This window comes from Molothrus ater, chromosome 1 (genome assembly GCF_012460135.2).
Source record: "Molothrus ater isolate BHLD 08-10-18 breed brown headed cowbird chromosome 1, BPBGC_Mater_1.1, whole genome shotgun sequence".
Lineage (NCBI taxonomy): Eukaryota > Metazoa > Chordata > Aves > Passeriformes > Icteridae > Molothrus > Molothrus ater.
The window spans coordinates 49,883,898-49,900,304 of record NC_050478.2 but is presented as its reverse complement, the minus strand read 5'-3'; the positions used below and the strand labels follow the sequence as shown (position 1 = coordinate 49,900,304).

The following is a 16,407-nucleotide window of genomic DNA, read 5'->3' as shown; positions in this document are numbered from 1 at the left end:
CAGCAGCAGAAATATGGGAGATAAGGTTCAGAGAAGTTGTCCCTTAGTAGCCAGGGTCCACCCTCTTGCCCCTATAGCAAACCTGTGCCTCTCCTGCTGCACTGTCTGGGTTCATCAGTGCTTTGTTGGGGAACCAGAGGGAGCCCTGTGCAGGCTGAGTGCCCAGACACTGGTGTGCCTTACTGGATGGGTCATGAGGAATGACAGGTGAGGAGAAGACAGCTTGGCTGGTATCCACTGTATAGATGCTTCCTTCATAGGTAACTAATCTTAATGAGATAGCACTTGCTGGCACAACAGGTGAGATGTTGCTGCTTCTCTTTTCAGTTCTGTTCTTTCTCTCCCATTATAATGCAGCCTTTTCACCCACAGGCTCATCTACCTCACGTGAAAGTTCATGCTTACTTTGCTCCAGTGACTCCCCCTCCGTCGGTCGGAGGGAGCGGACAGCGCCTCTGCAGATGCTGTATTATCCTCTGATAGTGAGTGCAGCCACACAGAAAATGTTGTTGTTGAAGAGGACGGCAAGTCAGCAGAAGGAGTCGGTTTCCTGACAAGTCCTAATGGTGGTGTTTGGGTGTTTGGTCATCCAGTTTTGTGACAAGAAAAGCTTTTTTTTTTCCAGGTAAAAATCTTAACGTAATGTGCAGCTGTGGATTAAGTTGGTGATGCTTTGGTTTGTATTAGTAACTCCTTCCTTCTGTTGGCATGAGAACTGTGGTATCCTGTCAAACGTGTGGGCATTGCAGCGGAGCAGCTACTTGGTGGAAGTTCACAAAACTTGGAAGTTAATTTGCATTTGTCAGCACTACTTGGTGTGAAGTGCCGCTGTAACGTGGGGCTCGAGCTGCCACGCCAAGGAACTGAGCCTGCTGTTCTGTAATATACACCACAGATCAAGTATCAGGTTTTAAAGACAAATCAGCTTTAGCAGATGTTGACCAAAAAATGCAAAGTAATCATAAGCTCTTACAGTAAAACAGCAGCTTGTTCTTTTTCATGATTCAGCTTCATATTTAATTATGTAACAGGACATGATAGGTAATGTCAAAGGTAAGGTAGTACCTCCAGATACCATAGAACTAGAAGTACTTCCCAAGTTTTTGGACTTGGTTCAGTTGAACTCTGCTGGTACAAAGCTTGGCAGTCGCCGATGCAGGTTGTGCCCGATGCCATCGGCCTTGAACGGGGTAAGAAATGCACTGTGGTGGAGCCCGTGCACTCTGCTGTACCTGCTGCCACAGCCAGCCATGGTGCTTCCGCCGACGCCATCCCCGTGGGCTGGAAGGAGAGGATGCAGCGCTTCCAGGAGGAGAGGGGTAGCACACATGCTTTTCTACAGAAGAATGGAAAACAGGTTCAGCTACAGAAGGCAGGATGGAGCAAGGAATTCAGTTTGGCCCACCTATTTTAGGGACAAGCATATGGGCTCAGCTGTAGGCAGGAGTTGAACCATACCAAACCTGTGGTTTTCAAATGTAGAAAGCCAAAGTCCTCACATTTGGTTAAGAAGCTGTCAGCTTCTGAATGATAATAACGATGATAAAAATCTGTGTATTAACTCTTAAGGCCATGCTTTCATCCTTAGTTTTTCAGTGCTAGACAATTAGATAAACTTTTTATATTAAGCAATTTAATTAACTGAGAGAAACTACTTGACAATTCAGAAAGCTTTTTTTGTGTAAGTTTGACTGTGTGTGTGTTTTAAGAGTTCAGGGCCTGTGTTTACTGAAAATTAAAAAGCAGTTGGAAAAGCTACTACTGGACAGTACTGCCATTTCCCCCCTGCAAATTTTAAATGACTTCTAAGAAGGAGTGAACATGATCTTGAACTTCTGTGGCCAGCAGTGGCTGGGTTGTGTGGACTCACAGAGGATGGGGACAGTAAATTAAGAGCTCAGCTTTGGGGTTAAATTACACCTTAGACTACAGTAGATGGATTTCTTTACTAGTACAAAGTAAGCCAATCTGGGCTTCTTTTGCACAGTAGTGGAGTGCTGTTACAGTCATACTGAAGAGTTCCATTCAGACACTGCTGGTCTAATGAGAGTTTTAACTAGATTTTATTCTCAACTGTACCAGGGCAGTCATTGGTACCAATATGTCAATATGTGTTGCCTTTTGTTGGCTCATTTTTTTTTCTAAGACCATAATGAACCTTGTAAGTCTACTGCATTGAAGATGTACAAAAACAAATGGAATCTACTCTGATATAGGACACTTAAATAAACAATCAGCTGATGTCAAACTTGAATTTGTTGGAATTATTTCAAATCTAAGAAGATTTCTACTAGAAGCAGAAGATCCATGTGAATGCACAGTGTGCAGGATATACTGCAGGGTTGGTTTACTTCCCTTCCTTACCTTGACCAACTATTCTTGCTAGGGCAGGTCTTGTAATTAATCTAAATCTTAGCAATGGACTGTCTGTAATGTGGGTGTGGGAAAAAAAAGAAGTAAACAAAAAGAAAAGCACATTTACAAAATTATTGAAAAACATTTATTATACTTAAATTGAAATGTGTACATCTTATTAAAAAACAAAAGCCATTTGCTGGTGCCATAATTTAATTCCAATTTCAAGTGAGCTGGACAAACTACTGTACAACTTTCAATATTCTTTAAAATTAGCTATTTGGATACTTTCCAATCAAGGATTTTTCCACTTTTATAACACATTTGGATTTGAATATGGTGTGAGCTAAAAAGACACAAGTGTCAGTTCAGGAAAATACTAGGACCAAACAATACCCAAAGATGAACAACTTATAGGCAGAAATGTTTAAGTACATAAAATTTTACTTTCAGTGCAGAAAAATAAAACCCAACCAAAAATAGGAAAAAAACTCTAGGTTTGATGAATTTAAATTTTCAAAATGCTACAGCTTTCAGAAGCTTTTCTGCTAAGCACTTGAGCCAGTTATGGAAGGGGAAATGAAAAAGTCAAGTTGCTTTTTTACATGCTGTAGTATTGGTTTACACGGAACACCGCAGCATAAAAAGCAAACTATTCCCAAGCTTTTAAGCCAGAGATCAAGTTGGAACTTTCCAAAGGCACAGAATAACAGCTCTGAAACTGTCGCTTAATACCTCTGGAAATACTCCCCTCTAAGTACCTGACCAATTGAAACTTAATGTTAGCCTAGGAAATGCTGTGCCATGACTTTACAAGACACATCCAAAACACCAAGAAAGCACATTGCCTGTTTCAGAGAACATAAGTATTTGGTCATATGGAAGAGGCACTGTAACAGGTGTACAGCATGGATGGATGGAGGGTGCAGGAAGGTCAACTGAAAAGGTAAGAAGAGATTTGTCCAGAATAGGAGCTCCAGCAGGGCAGTCACCTGCCAGGAAGGAAACTTACAGGGTGTGTATTTAGTGTTTCTCAAGCAATTTATTTGATGCTGCTGAAAGCTATGACAGCCCTGTGGTGCCAGTGGGTCATCTTCCCTCATCTGCATAATTCCACTGAAAACCCCACTTCTCACTGCCAGTATTTTTAAACCCACAATTTTACAAGCAAAGAGTTAAACTGCAGCAGTGCTCTGCTGAGAACCTAGGAAACTAAACATAAAGGATGCATAGGCAATTCTTTTCCATTAAATTCATTAAAGCAAAACACAATTACTTGGTACCCCATAGGATTTATATTAATCCCTCCAATAAGGTACTATTGATAATGCAGTTTGCTGCATGCATATATTGCATCTGTCTAGGGCTTCTTAAAAGCCCTGTTCTGGCATTTACACTTCTTACATACACTCTTATACACAATTTACACGGGAAGCTGTTTTGACAGCTTGACTCTCAAAGACCTGACAACCTGATCACTATCACCTTAACTACTCATCTCCACACAGATTAGCATGTGCTCTGCTAACATCAAAAAATAAAACCAGCCTAAGGTACAAGCACGTAATAGACAAACTGGCACAGAAAGGTAAATGCCCCAAAATAAGTTTACATTCATCTCCAACTGGATACAGGTAATAGAAAAGCAGCACTGCTTCGCTTCTATAAACTGTATCTACTGGCCATAGTTTGCCTTATTTCAGTGAAGGGCAAGCACCTTTGCTTACATTGTCTTCCATGCCTGTACAGAAGCTGTCATGGCATTATACCTCTCATGAGGACACTTAGCTATGGCAGTGATAAGAAAGTTCACCTATCAAACAGCTCATTAGAAAGGTCATTTTGTGTTTTCAATATGAAACATCTTATACAGTGAAGTTAGATCCTAAGGTTTTGGATGATCTTCATAGTCTTTAGGCAGGACTTGATTCTGCATTGGAGTATCAGTCTAGCAAGCGTGTGATGTCACTTCAGAATTATATGGAAGCCTTCTCCATTTTCAGCTGAAAAAAAACAAAGGAAATGTCTGTTTGTCCTTCCTGAACAGAATCACAGACATACAAGCAAATACACCAAAACACCCTAGTATGGATTTGGTTTTGAAAATAAACTCAACTACAACAAAAACTTAAAGGTTTCCTACTTGTGCTAAACAAAAGTGTTATGATTAATGGATCTTCAAAGAGGGACAGTTTCTGTAGGTAAAGTTTGCACAGAGTCAAACTTGTCCACTGTTTACAGCCATTTGCTGGCACCCTGTACCAGAAATAAATTGGAGTCCTATGGCAGAGTGGGATTCAACAGCAGCCTATTGAATGAAGCTGACTATTGTCTAGCAGAGAAATAACAGAATGTTATGCTCAGTTCTGCTGACTCTCAGGACTCAATTAAGATTCATTTTCTGAACTTCAGAAGTACTACTGCCAGGATTGCTGATTTTTTTTTAACCTACTTTGAAACTTCACCATTCTCAGCAATTATTAGCAGCATCCCTGTCCAGTGATGGCTGACTGAATTTTACATAAGGTTTGTTACCGATTCCTGCACTGGTTCTGAACTGAAAGCTCAGAGAAGAGCCTGAGATGCTACACAGAGGCTGAAATCTGGCTAGGAGAGGAGGAACTCTGAATATCTTCTGTTACTGTGTATGCAAAACTTCTGTAATTTTTAAAGAAGGCTCCTGGCTGAAATAAATGATTAAGTTTTAGACTGTCAGAAAAGACAACATACCTTTTATTGTGGTGAATAAGAAACAACTCTCATCTTGAAAGTTTTGAACCATCTAAAAGAAAAAAAAAAGTTTTCATACCTTCTGAGTATGACCAAAACACAAAACAGAAACAACCCTCAACAACCGTGATATTAAACACAGCCTTTTGTGAGCAATTGTGTATTTTTGGTTTTGTTCAGCAAGTGACAGGCATACGCCAAATGAAAATCCATTACTATTAAAATACTGCTCTTTACTCTTGTGACAACCAGCTGGGAGCCTATTACTGCTGGCTGTGTTTTTGGAACTCTGTGAAGCAGACACTTGAACAAGCACAGTTCAACAGTGTTTAAATGCTCTCTGCCTTTGGGTGCTTAAAATAAATATGTACTAAATAACTGCTGCAGCTTCTCAGAACTATATAAACCAGGTGCCTCTGTCTCCTCATAGTTTCAGTTTAGTCAGGCAGAGGAAAAGTCACATTTAAAGAATTTGTCTGTTCCTGTAAAGGAAAAAATACTCTAAATGTCAGCAAACACTAGGTTTGCATTATCAAAGAGAAAAACCAGTAAAAAATGAGCAAGCATAAGAAAACCCTCCACTCCCAGTCATAAATAAAATGCCAAAAAAATAGAATCTCAATTACCTGATCACTAACAAGAATGTGGATGCCTGTGGGACCCTGTCTGTAAACCTGGTTGATCTGATGCAAAGGAATATTAAATGCCAAAGCAAGCTTGCGTGTGACTTCTGAGGCTGCCATCTCCTCTAAGTAGATTGCATGATAAACTGCAAGAAAAACATCATTTACATAAGCATGTTACTAATGGCTATGTGAAAAATACCTGAATTTGTTTATTTATTTACTTTATACTTTCAAAAATTTTAAAACCCAGAACTTTAAGATTACTCTCTCCCTGTTCTCATTAAGAACATGAACTTCCCTAACTTTTCTTTCAAGGGAAAAGTCATAAACACAACTCTAATGGGGGAGGCTTCTATTTGCTCTGAGACTGAAGGCAACTTCCACATTTTTTCCTGTATCCTGCACAAAAAGGTACAATCATGTCAAACAGATTTAAAAATGGATCTTTAGAGTGTCACCTAAAGATGGTTTTGAAAGCAATTTTGGGCAGTCTCAAAAGAATCAGGTAATAATACCTACATCCCACTTATGTGCCTATGCTCCTGCTTTAAATGCAGATGTAGATTTTGTGTTTTTGGTAAATAAAGCCTTTTGCAACTGTCTGAATTAACTATCTACACATGATCTCAGAGCTGAATGGAACACAGTAAAGAGAACAGTAAGACAAACAGCTGTTCAGTTTGAAGCTGTATTTACTGTTCGATATCTTTATTTAACAGTGCAACAAACCCTTGGCAGCTCCAAGTTTGCATGTTCTGGCTGAAGATATCCTGAGAGAAAACATGTATTTGACAAGCAGCAGTATTTTATTTACAAATCCTCCTCCACCTCAATTCTTGCATGGAAATTCACAAGCACTGTGCAGATTTTAGCTGGGGAGAGAGGTCTCTCAAAGCCAAGAGCAAATAAAGAATAATTTTAAATAGCTTCATTCTCTTAATTTTAAGAGTGACATGGATTTATGAATAAACAGTTACATTTCCATCTGTGTTGAATCAGCAGTTGTCAGGGAAATAATACTAAAATCAAGAGCGCATTCACGAGTGTTTTTCCTCGTCCAGGCTCTACAGTTTTAGTTCAGTTGCACAGACAGTGACAGCAAAATCTTACAGAAAATGGGAAAGAATTGTTTTATTTGCATGAAGCTTTTACATGCACCTACACTGATATGGCTGATGCCTTGTCTGTAACAACAAGCACAGCTGATTCCAGAGCTCCTCCATTCATGACCACGTATGTCACGGACATATTTTATGAAAAATCATTTTGCTATGATCATTTCTCCTGAGAAGCCGAGAGGCCTCGGAAACAAAATGTAAACAATGATTATCTGCTGCTGTGGATTGCAACAAGTGGATCTGTGATTGGTCTTATGTGGTTGTTTTTCATTAATGGCCAAACACAGTCCAGCTGTCTCAGACTCTCTGGTCAGTCACAAGATTTTATTATCATTCCATTCCTTTCTAATGCTTGCTAGCCACCTGAAGAAATTTTTTCTTCTATTCTTTTTAGTATAGTTTTAATATAATATATATCATAAAATAATAAACCAGCCTTCTGAAACATGGAGTCAACATTCTCATCTCTTCCTTTGTCCTGGGACCCCTGCGAACACCACCACAGATGTAACTACAGTTTTATCAACAGACTGAAAACACTCAATGGTTTAACCTTGAGAGGTTTCAGGTTCTTTTTGCTCTGTGCTGTTAAAGCAGCAATTGTGCTGTGATACAATTTCCCACAGTTGCTTTGTACACCAGGAGCAGCAGCTGAGCCCCCTCCCTGTTGTTTTCCCTTCCCCAGCCATGCTGTCCTGCCCAAGCCCAGCCGTGTCCCCATGAGCTGTATATGGTACCGTATATTGCACCGTTGCTGTCTGTGCTGCCCGCGTCCTGCCGTTGTTCCAGCTGGATGCTCCGGAGGGGCTCCTGGCACACGTAGATTGTTAAACGGGGCCTCACGGACCTGCAGGCCAAGGAAATCACCAGGAAGTCACACAAAAGGTATGTGCCCTGCAAATACAGGGGCTGATATGCCACAACTGTAGGTTTGTTATGGTGACAGTACACTTGATATGGCTTTTAGCACTGAGCCCACAAAAATTAATCTCTACTTAAGTAAATGGTCTCAGATGCTGCTGAATTTAAACAAAACTTCAATCCATTCAGATTCAGCATCCTATGGATGCTGCTTGTTGGACTCCTGTAACAGGACTACTGAGTAACTGTAGCTATGATATTTCCTGAAAAATCCTTTCCTTAGGATTTTTTCTCCTGAGAAGCTGAGAGGCCTCAGGAACAAAATGTGAACAATGGTTATCTGCTGCTGTGGAATGCAACAGGTGGATCTGTCATTGGTCACATGTGGTTGTTTCTAATTAATGGCCAATCACAGTCCAGCTGTCTCAGACTGTCTTGGTCAGTCACAAGCTTTTGTTATCATTCTTTTTCTGTTCTTAGCTAGCCTTCTGATAAATCCTTTCTTCCATTCTTTCAGTATAGTTTTAATATAATATATATCATAAAATAATAAATCAAGCCTTCTGAAACATGGAGTCAACATTCTCGTCTCTTCCCTCCCACTTGTGAACACCATCACAAGTAACAACAGCAATTCTTCCAGGAGGGCCAGGAGTACCAAACACCCATTTTAAACACTGCTGCCAACTCCTGAGGCAGATCACACAGGCACCAAAGCCCATCCTGACACTAACTTCCCAAATCTCCCAGTTCTAGAATCCCCCATCTAAACCCACTCAGCCTCAGTGAGCACATCACCTGGATTTCAGTGCATTATACAGCCGAATTCCATCGGCTGGACCACAGATTTGTACCAGATCTTCTCTTGTCAGCTTTAATAAATCAGCACCTGGACAAACACATGAGGATTTAATAGAGATTACTGTAGCACATAAATTCTTTCTAAAATAAATGCTATGTTCATTTAAACCAAGACTACCAAACTTCACCATGACAAAAACAGAATTTGGGACACAGGAATAAGTAAACTTCGGACCAGGCTCTAGGGAGTGCCAAATAAATCAACCTGTTTTCCAAAGGTGGTGAGTTACAGTTTATGCTGTTTACAGCTTTGGAACAGTATGAATCTGCAAGGCACACAGTTTCTGTGGAGAGAGATAGATGACTGTTCTAGAGAAACAGTGATTTTTGCTGGCACCCCAGGGTAGTGTATTTTGAACACATTCAAAATACAGAGCAAAAATATTCCATGGTTTGTCACGCAGTGAATTACCCCAGACATTCAACTACCCATCCATCACTGCCTCTGTGCACTTAAATTACAACAATGCACTCAAGTACAGGAGGTGCTGCTGAAGCAAAAAATAGGAGGACAGATTATTTGAGAAGCAGCATGAGTGTCAGAGAAGAAAACAACACTCTGAAATATCAGTCACTGTAATGGATGAGTGGGAAAACAAGAAAAAAATAGTCTTTATGCATGAAAATACTCCACAGACTATCCAGGAATGCACAAATAGAAGCCAGCAAAAATAACTGATCAAAGCCCTTAAATACTATAGTTAAAAATAACCCAGACCTGAGGTAGCATAATAAAATTCATATATACTACACCTCTTGCTTAAAAAAAAAAAAAAAAGCCAGCTAGCTAGTACTTGACTTTTATAAAGATAATAAAAAATATAAAAAAATCCTCTTCTTCATATAATAATGAAGAAGAAGAAAAATTTTCCAAGAGTCTTTGTCAGAAATTTGGTACTAGTTAATGGAGAAAGCTCAGCAATACTCATACAAGAAGCACAGGTCAAAAACTAACCAGCAGCAGAAGAATAAACCTTCCCAGAGAAAAAGCCTGGTACAAAGGAATTCTGACAGAAGCATGAGCTAAGCCAAGAGGCAGAGAGCTGGCATCATTCACAACAGTGTCCCCATCAAGTGTCACCAAAGAAAAAGGAATTTACTTATGGTGAGTAGTGTGTCATACCACCCTTTGCACAATTCCAAGGAATGCTAAAGAAGCAAACAGCCCCACAGAGTCCATCTATTGCCATGTCTTGTGTTCAGACATAGATTGGCAACTGCACTGCTCTTTAACCAGCAAATTAGTAAATAAAGATGCATAAATATAGATACCATATTGTTTTTAGACAACTCTTTTCCCACACAGAACCTGCTCAGTAACACAATGAAAGGAAAAAAGTAAACGATAGATACCTGAGAAATTCGAAAAAAGCCTTGTATAGGCAGAGAACCTATTCTTGAGCAACCATTGCTGAGTTTCCTGGATTGTGGCTGAAGGATGAAGCTGCTGTAAGAAACAAGATTGGATATGATAATCTGGATACTAAAAAACCCAAACAAAACCCAAGCAATTAAAAAAGATCTCCCTCAGTTCAACACTTTCTTATAACATCAAGTGCAAATCAAATATTCTGACACAGCTATATAAATATATGATCAATACCAGAAAGCAAACACTCACATCTCCTGACCCTTGAGAGGTTCCATCTCCTTGATGATTTGGGGAGGAAGAATTGCTGCAGATTAAAAAATGAAACCAAGTATTACTAGAATTCTATAAACTAAAATATTTAACCATTGTTGAAAACTAACTTGAAATTTCCAAAACAATAAATATCACAGTTGAAAGAATTAAAAGACTTCAACTTGTTAAACTTAAGAGAAAGACCATTCCACAATATACAGATCAGACCACACCACTGTCAATAATTTTAGGATGAACTGCAGGTTTGGTTACAGTAGTTTAATTAACATTTCAAAACAAAATGCTTTCACCAATGCAATTTTTGTTGAAAAGTTTTTAAAGATATTTGTTGGGCCTTTTTCTTGCAAATTATACTAACTGTGTATGATGGAAATGAAGACTCTTCTTACTGAAAAAAGCTAAAAATAGTTTCCATAGACAAGGACTTAATTACAATAGTGAAAAGGTAAAGTATTTGCTATATGACAAAGGACAAGAAATTGTTTTACAAAATATATAGTAAGAAAGAAAGAAAGATGGTGAGGCAGAAGTAATTACCTTATAACTGAACCATGTGATACAAATGTCATACTCTAAAATGAATATATAGGTCAAAACAATCTCCCAAATCCCCAGTGGAAACAGAACACAGTTGAATTTAGACAGAAAATGTTCTGAATAAGGCTGATCACAATGTTGCCTTTAATGGGGATACAGAACAGGAACCCACCTGTCTGGGACACTGTAGGTGTTATGCTGAGCAGAGGTGAAAGTCGGAGCAGGAGTAGGACTGTTGTTTACAAATGTTGTAGGAGTATCTGGCCATGGTGAGCACTGAAGATAAAGAATTAAAACTTAAGTTTCTCTTGACAAAACCTTTTTTACTCTGATGTACACTTCTCTCATTTAAAGCCAGGGGTTTATCCAGAGACTATTCTGATTTGCACTTCCAAATAAAGACTCCCTCTATCCCACACATTACATGCAGATATTCTAGGTAAAAACCAGCTCCGTTTTATCTTGTTCTTTTATGAAGACTTCTATTTATACTGTCTTCTCTTTAAAAAAATGCACAGATTATTCAGTTTAAACCAAAGCCAACCAACCCCCACAGCCACATGCTGGAAAAAAAGTCTTTTATCCTGAAGAGGATGAAAGGGCTGTTTAAACTGCCCCACAACAAAAAGCGTTCAGTAATATTAAGTAAAGCTATGAAGCTAGATTGCACCTTGTGGATAAATTTAATGTCTCCGCCCTGAGAACAATCAAATACAAACAGAATTTTCAGTGGAAATTTTGTGAATTCAACATTTTTAATAATTTACTGCAGGACTAAAATTGTGCTTACTTACATGGACTGATTTTTCTGAACAGCTTGGTAAACTGGAATTTTTTAAACAAGCTTAAGTCATCACAAGTATATCATAAGCCAGTTGTCCAATTTTGTCAGTGTTTTTCTGGGTATTTTTTAAAATCGTTGTGATAAAGCTTTTTGAAACAAGGCTACTTTTTAATGCTTCCAACAGTACTAAAAATGCAGTCTTTTAAAGAAAAACAAAAACCAAAGAAGTTTTGATATGTTCAAAGACATGATTAAAACAAGCAAGCAGCCCAAGATCAGGTAAGCTAAGACCATGCCTTTTAAGACAACAAAGATTTCTGATATACTTATCATGTACGAGCTAAATACCTTGTAAGAAATTTCCAGATTTATATCACAGCTTTGTAGAACAGGGTGGAGGGGAACAACTATGACTTAATACCAAAAGAAACTTGTTTCAACAATTTTGTGTTGAAAAATCCTTCCTTTATCTGGGGGAAACAGTAAATAAGGGCAACACCAGCTGCCACCATCTGTAAGAGAGTTAGCAGTATTTCTGTGCTGGACCCCAGTCTTCACTTGTCAGCATAAGATGGCAAGTTCCCCAGGATGGCACATGGAATTAAAATAAATTTGTATTGCATGCAAATAGCTTAAAAATTAAAAACTTGCTTTATCTGAGATTTAGCATTTTTGTTCGCCAGAGTCCACAGTCTGATTACATGGTCAAAGCCAACCTTTGGGCTGCAAACAGTGCCCCCACACAGAGCATGCTCCTCTATAACCTGGTAGGGTGACACATTCCTCCTCCAAATCTGTATATTCCCACCTGCCATCTCTCTTCTCAAGCTGATTTAATATTAACCTCAACGATGTTACATCAGGTAGTTACAAGTAGCCTTCATTCCCCAAATATGTGATCCAAAACTGTAATTTTAAAATAAAAGCTCGACATAGAAGTATTAACTTTGTTCTTCTGAAATATTTTGAAAGTGCAATTAAAATTCTTTAATTTTGTGACATTTTTCTCCTAAATTTTAATCCAAGATGTTTATGTAGACACACAGATGCAAGTTCCACATCCTTAGCAACCATTCCCATACAAGATTCTAGCCACCATATATTTAAATTCAGGGGCAGAGAAGAACACACTGGTGCCAGAGAACACCTTTTGAGCCACTCCCAAGGTAGGTACTGCAGCTGGTGTTTCTGTCCTTCAAACCCAGCTGAAGTTCTTAAACCCAACGAAGCTCTGGGTTTAAATCCAGGAAGAAGCACATTTGAAGTATTCAGAAAAAAAAAAATCCCAATCCAAAGCAAGTAGCCTTTCTTCTCCAATAAACATGCTTTCCTGCCTTGTCTCCTATTCCAGGAAAAACACCACTAACTATCCACTGAGACTCAATAGGCTGGTTAAAAAGAAAAAATAAATAATAAGTGTAATACTACTGCAACACATCTCTTGCCTCTGTTCTCCTTGTTTCTGTCTTACAGGCTAGGAAGGGAAAAATGAGCATTTGAGCACTGAGATACTAAAACCTGAAAGGTTCAAGGAACAAGAAAGTCTTCCAGTAATCAACCCGAGCTGATGATGCTTTTGGAATCACCCTCATGCCCCAATGTCCTGCACTTCACAAACTGGATTAAGCAAATGCCTGGCAGACCAAATCCATTAACACTACAAAGACTAAGCAAGGACGTGTTTTCTTTTCTAACATCCAGCATGATGATTCTAGATTGAGAGGGGTGAGGGCTACAAGGAGAATGGATCACAGAAAGCAGCACTGCTTCCCTGAAAAAGCACCTGCCCTTGTCACTGTCAGGGACAGAACATGACTTCACCCTTGTGGACTGATCCATCAGAATATTTCTTACATTCCTAAGCCAAAACTGAGTTAACCGAAGGACATTCAGGAAGTTAATGATACTAATACAGAAGTCCCTGAGCAAACCTAGGAGAAAATGTCACCCTGTCACAAGGAAGCATTCAGCTCTGTAAAGTGCCACCACAGAACATAAAGAAGATTGGCATTGTGTCTTTACCTGTCATAAACAATTAATATATACTGATGAATTTACCAAGATCATGTTTTTGAGGTCTCAAGACTAAATGCCCTCCATTACTAGCACACTGATACTACTATACTCCAGAAACTATGTCTTATTTCCAAACGGGGATTAATTCAGGAGAAAATTATTTTGGTTTCAGATGTTTAACAGCCTTCTGTAAAATGCCATGAATGAAGATTTACTGAGTTAAAAAGAAATGTAAGAGATCCTTCTAAGTATGACTTATCAGATTCAGGATTTAAACTCAGAACATTCCAAACTGAAGAGGAATTGCAAAATCTCAAGTTATTCTAAGCCATGGTTTAATGTAATATCCTTTCCTACCTCCAATATACTGGAATCTGCCCAAATTCAATCCTCACAAGAGAGTAAAGCTGAATCTTGACAAAGAACTCTATAATATATTCAAAGACCCAATAAACATAAAAACATAATACAAAACCAAAATACAGTAAGTACAGTTTGTTCCCCAATTTAGATTTATAGTTGGACACACAGCACCCCTTAGAGAATAAAGCATCCATTTTCTTATACATGGTATGGAGCAACCTTTCATGTCTACAATTTAACATTCCAATTTATTTCAAGATCTGTACCTGGAAGTCTTTTAACTTCCAGGTGCTCTATAATCAACTCTATCTGCAAAAACTGACCATTTGACCAAGTTTAATCAGTTTGTAGTTTATATATTCAAGCTTATGACATATAAAGCACAGTACTATAAAAATCAACCAAAATACTGCAGACAGAAAAAAGTGCAAAGGCCCAACTACTACAACCCAAATTTTCCCGCTTTTACAAATTCAAAGCAGGAGAAAGAAAACAGTGGGGTTTTTTTCTCTTTTTCATTAGATAAGAACTAACCTTTATGTACAAAGAGAGAGGAAAACAAAGTGCCTCCTTCTTAAAGTGGCCCCTGAATGAAGGTCACATGTATGTAAATATCCACTCTGAGGTCCAGAAGGCAAGGTTAAATTTGTAGCGTTTTACACCTACAGCTGTATAGTGTGACAAGTCTAACGAGCAGTTTAACTGTGTCCTGTCTGTTTGGACAACACTGAGATAAACATCACAGAACTGCAGTGAAAGCACTGAATTTTGATACATCCAGTGAATTCAGAGAAGTAACAGAAAAGCTTATCTAGATGGCATTCTTATGAAAGTAAGTGATAAGGGAAAGCTGGGTGATGGTAGCTAGAAAAAAAAAACCCCTCTGGTTCTTTGAAAGGCCAGAAGAGCAGAATGACCACTCAGAAAGGAAGCTTCACCAAATTCCTTATATTATGTTAGAAAGCCATAAGAATTAAATTGGAAAGAAAACATATTAGATTCAATGTTTTCTGAAGGAAGCATAGTAAGAAACCAATCTGTCCCAATCCAATTGTGACTGATCTGGAAATAATCACGTAGGAGAAAAAAAAAAAAAAAGAAGCAAAAAAATTGTAATATCTAACAAATAGAACAGTGGAATCTTGGAGGGGTAAAATAAAAAGCTAACATACACAATGAGATGCAAAAAGTGAGTAATGAAAGGTTGGTTAGGTGTAGCAGTAGGATAAGAATTCACAGCTTTAAAATTAAAGAGAATTATAGCCAGGATGAAGATGAATTTCAAAATTCAAAAAAAGTAACAGAGCACTATTTCTGGGCAACTAGTAAGCAGCACTGACTAAGTCAGCAGTCCTGACTGCATCTAGTAAAAATACATTCCAAACAATTCTGGTTTGGTTTTTTCCTGTTATAGAGCTACAGCTCCTACAGGACATGTGAAGAAAAAGACTTATCATATAGAAACACATAACATGTGAAACAATGTCCATCTCATAATTAAACATAGGGAAACAGGTCTTCACTTTTTGTGTGTCAGCACCTCTGTGACAACAGTACTGCTCAATATAGAACACTTGATCTGCATGTCTGAGGAAGTCTGGAAACAGCCAAAGCTTCTGATGGCCACATTTAGGAAGACAGATTTGCAAGGACAGAACTGCTTTAAGTAGAAACATTTATCATCCCTGTCCATATTTACAGGGCCCACAAAAAGAAGCATGTCTGGTGACAAAAGAAAAAGGTCAATGAATTGGCCTTCAAGATGTAGATCAGATACTCCTTTTCTACGCCAAGCAAACAAGTTTTACATTCACCTTCTATAGCTAAAACCAGCACTGAGTGCATAGAAATAACTAAGGCTTTACTATGAATACAGAAAAAATTGTGTCTCTTGGTATTTTTTATGGGCTTGGTGATTTCTAATAATTTTGCTAATGATAAAAAACATTGCAATGATGGAAATAGCATGTGTTGAAATCTGCAAACAATACCAAGTTCGCAATGCTGAAAAGATTTCATCCAGTGTGGACAAAATTCAAAATGGTCTCAACAAACTGACCAAATTATCTCAAGACAGCATTTTGTTACAGGCAATTGAGAAACAGGAATAGTGAGCTGCACAACTAAGAGAACTGGAAAGCTGTACATAGCTCCTATTCAAAATAGCCTGTGAGTCATTATCCTTTGTGTGCTTTGGGAAAGACATGAGAAGTCCAATAATGTCCTATCTAAGCTCTTCACTACAAATAAGGTAGTGTAGAATTAAGGTAATTCATAGAAGCTTTGTATTCCAAGAGATTGTTAAGAAAATGTTAGACAACTTCTAGTTATGATTTAGCTACAGTTTGTCCTACTCTGGACAATGGATTTGTCTTATCTGTTTAAAAATATCCTTCTGTTATTCATCCTATAAGCAACAATCATTCAATGAAATAGTTCTAACAGCAGGAGAAAAACACAGAAATCCCTCCAAGAACAAGCTTCAGAAGATGCTTTATAAGCAGAAGTGAT

The 16,407-nt window shown here is 38.3% G+C and overlaps 2 protein-coding genes across 5 annotated transcripts in view; one reads left to right on the top strand and one right to left on the bottom strand.

Annotated features, from left to right (window-relative positions):
• The window catches only part of FBXL2 (F-box and leucine rich repeat protein 2), a 51,339-nt gene extending 49,085 nt beyond the window's left edge, over positions 1-2,254 (top strand). For both annotated transcript variants that reach the window (XM_036378784.1, XM_036378785.1), the window contains one exon: positions 373-2,254. In XM_036378784.1, coding sequence (XP_036234677.1) covers positions 373-480 — 108 coding nt within the window. In that variant the 3' untranslated portion in view covers positions 481-2,254. The remainder of the gene's footprint in view (positions 1-372) is intronic.
• Positions 2,255-2,477: 223 nt separating this feature from the next.
• The window catches only part of UBP1 (upstream binding protein 1), a 35,182-nt gene continuing 21,252 nt past the window's right edge, over positions 2,478-16,407 (bottom strand). For 2 of the 3 annotated variants that reach the window (XM_036378781.2, XM_036378783.2), the window contains 8 exons: positions 10,906-11,009; positions 10,173-10,227; positions 9,905-9,998; positions 8,489-8,579; positions 7,567-7,676; positions 5,712-5,854; positions 5,086-5,137; positions 2,478-4,358 (listed from right to left, as the gene is read on the bottom strand). In XM_036378781.2, coding sequence (XP_036234674.1) covers positions 4,321-4,358; positions 5,086-5,137; positions 5,712-5,854; positions 7,567-7,676; positions 8,489-8,579; positions 9,905-9,998; positions 10,173-10,227; positions 10,906-11,009 — 687 coding nt within the window. In that variant the 3' untranslated portion in view covers positions 2,478-4,320. The remainder of the gene's footprint in view (positions 4,359-5,085; positions 5,138-5,711; positions 5,855-7,566; positions 7,677-8,488; positions 8,580-9,904; positions 9,999-10,172; positions 10,228-10,905; positions 11,010-16,407) is intronic. The other variant, XM_036378782.2, reaches the window with a different exon arrangement.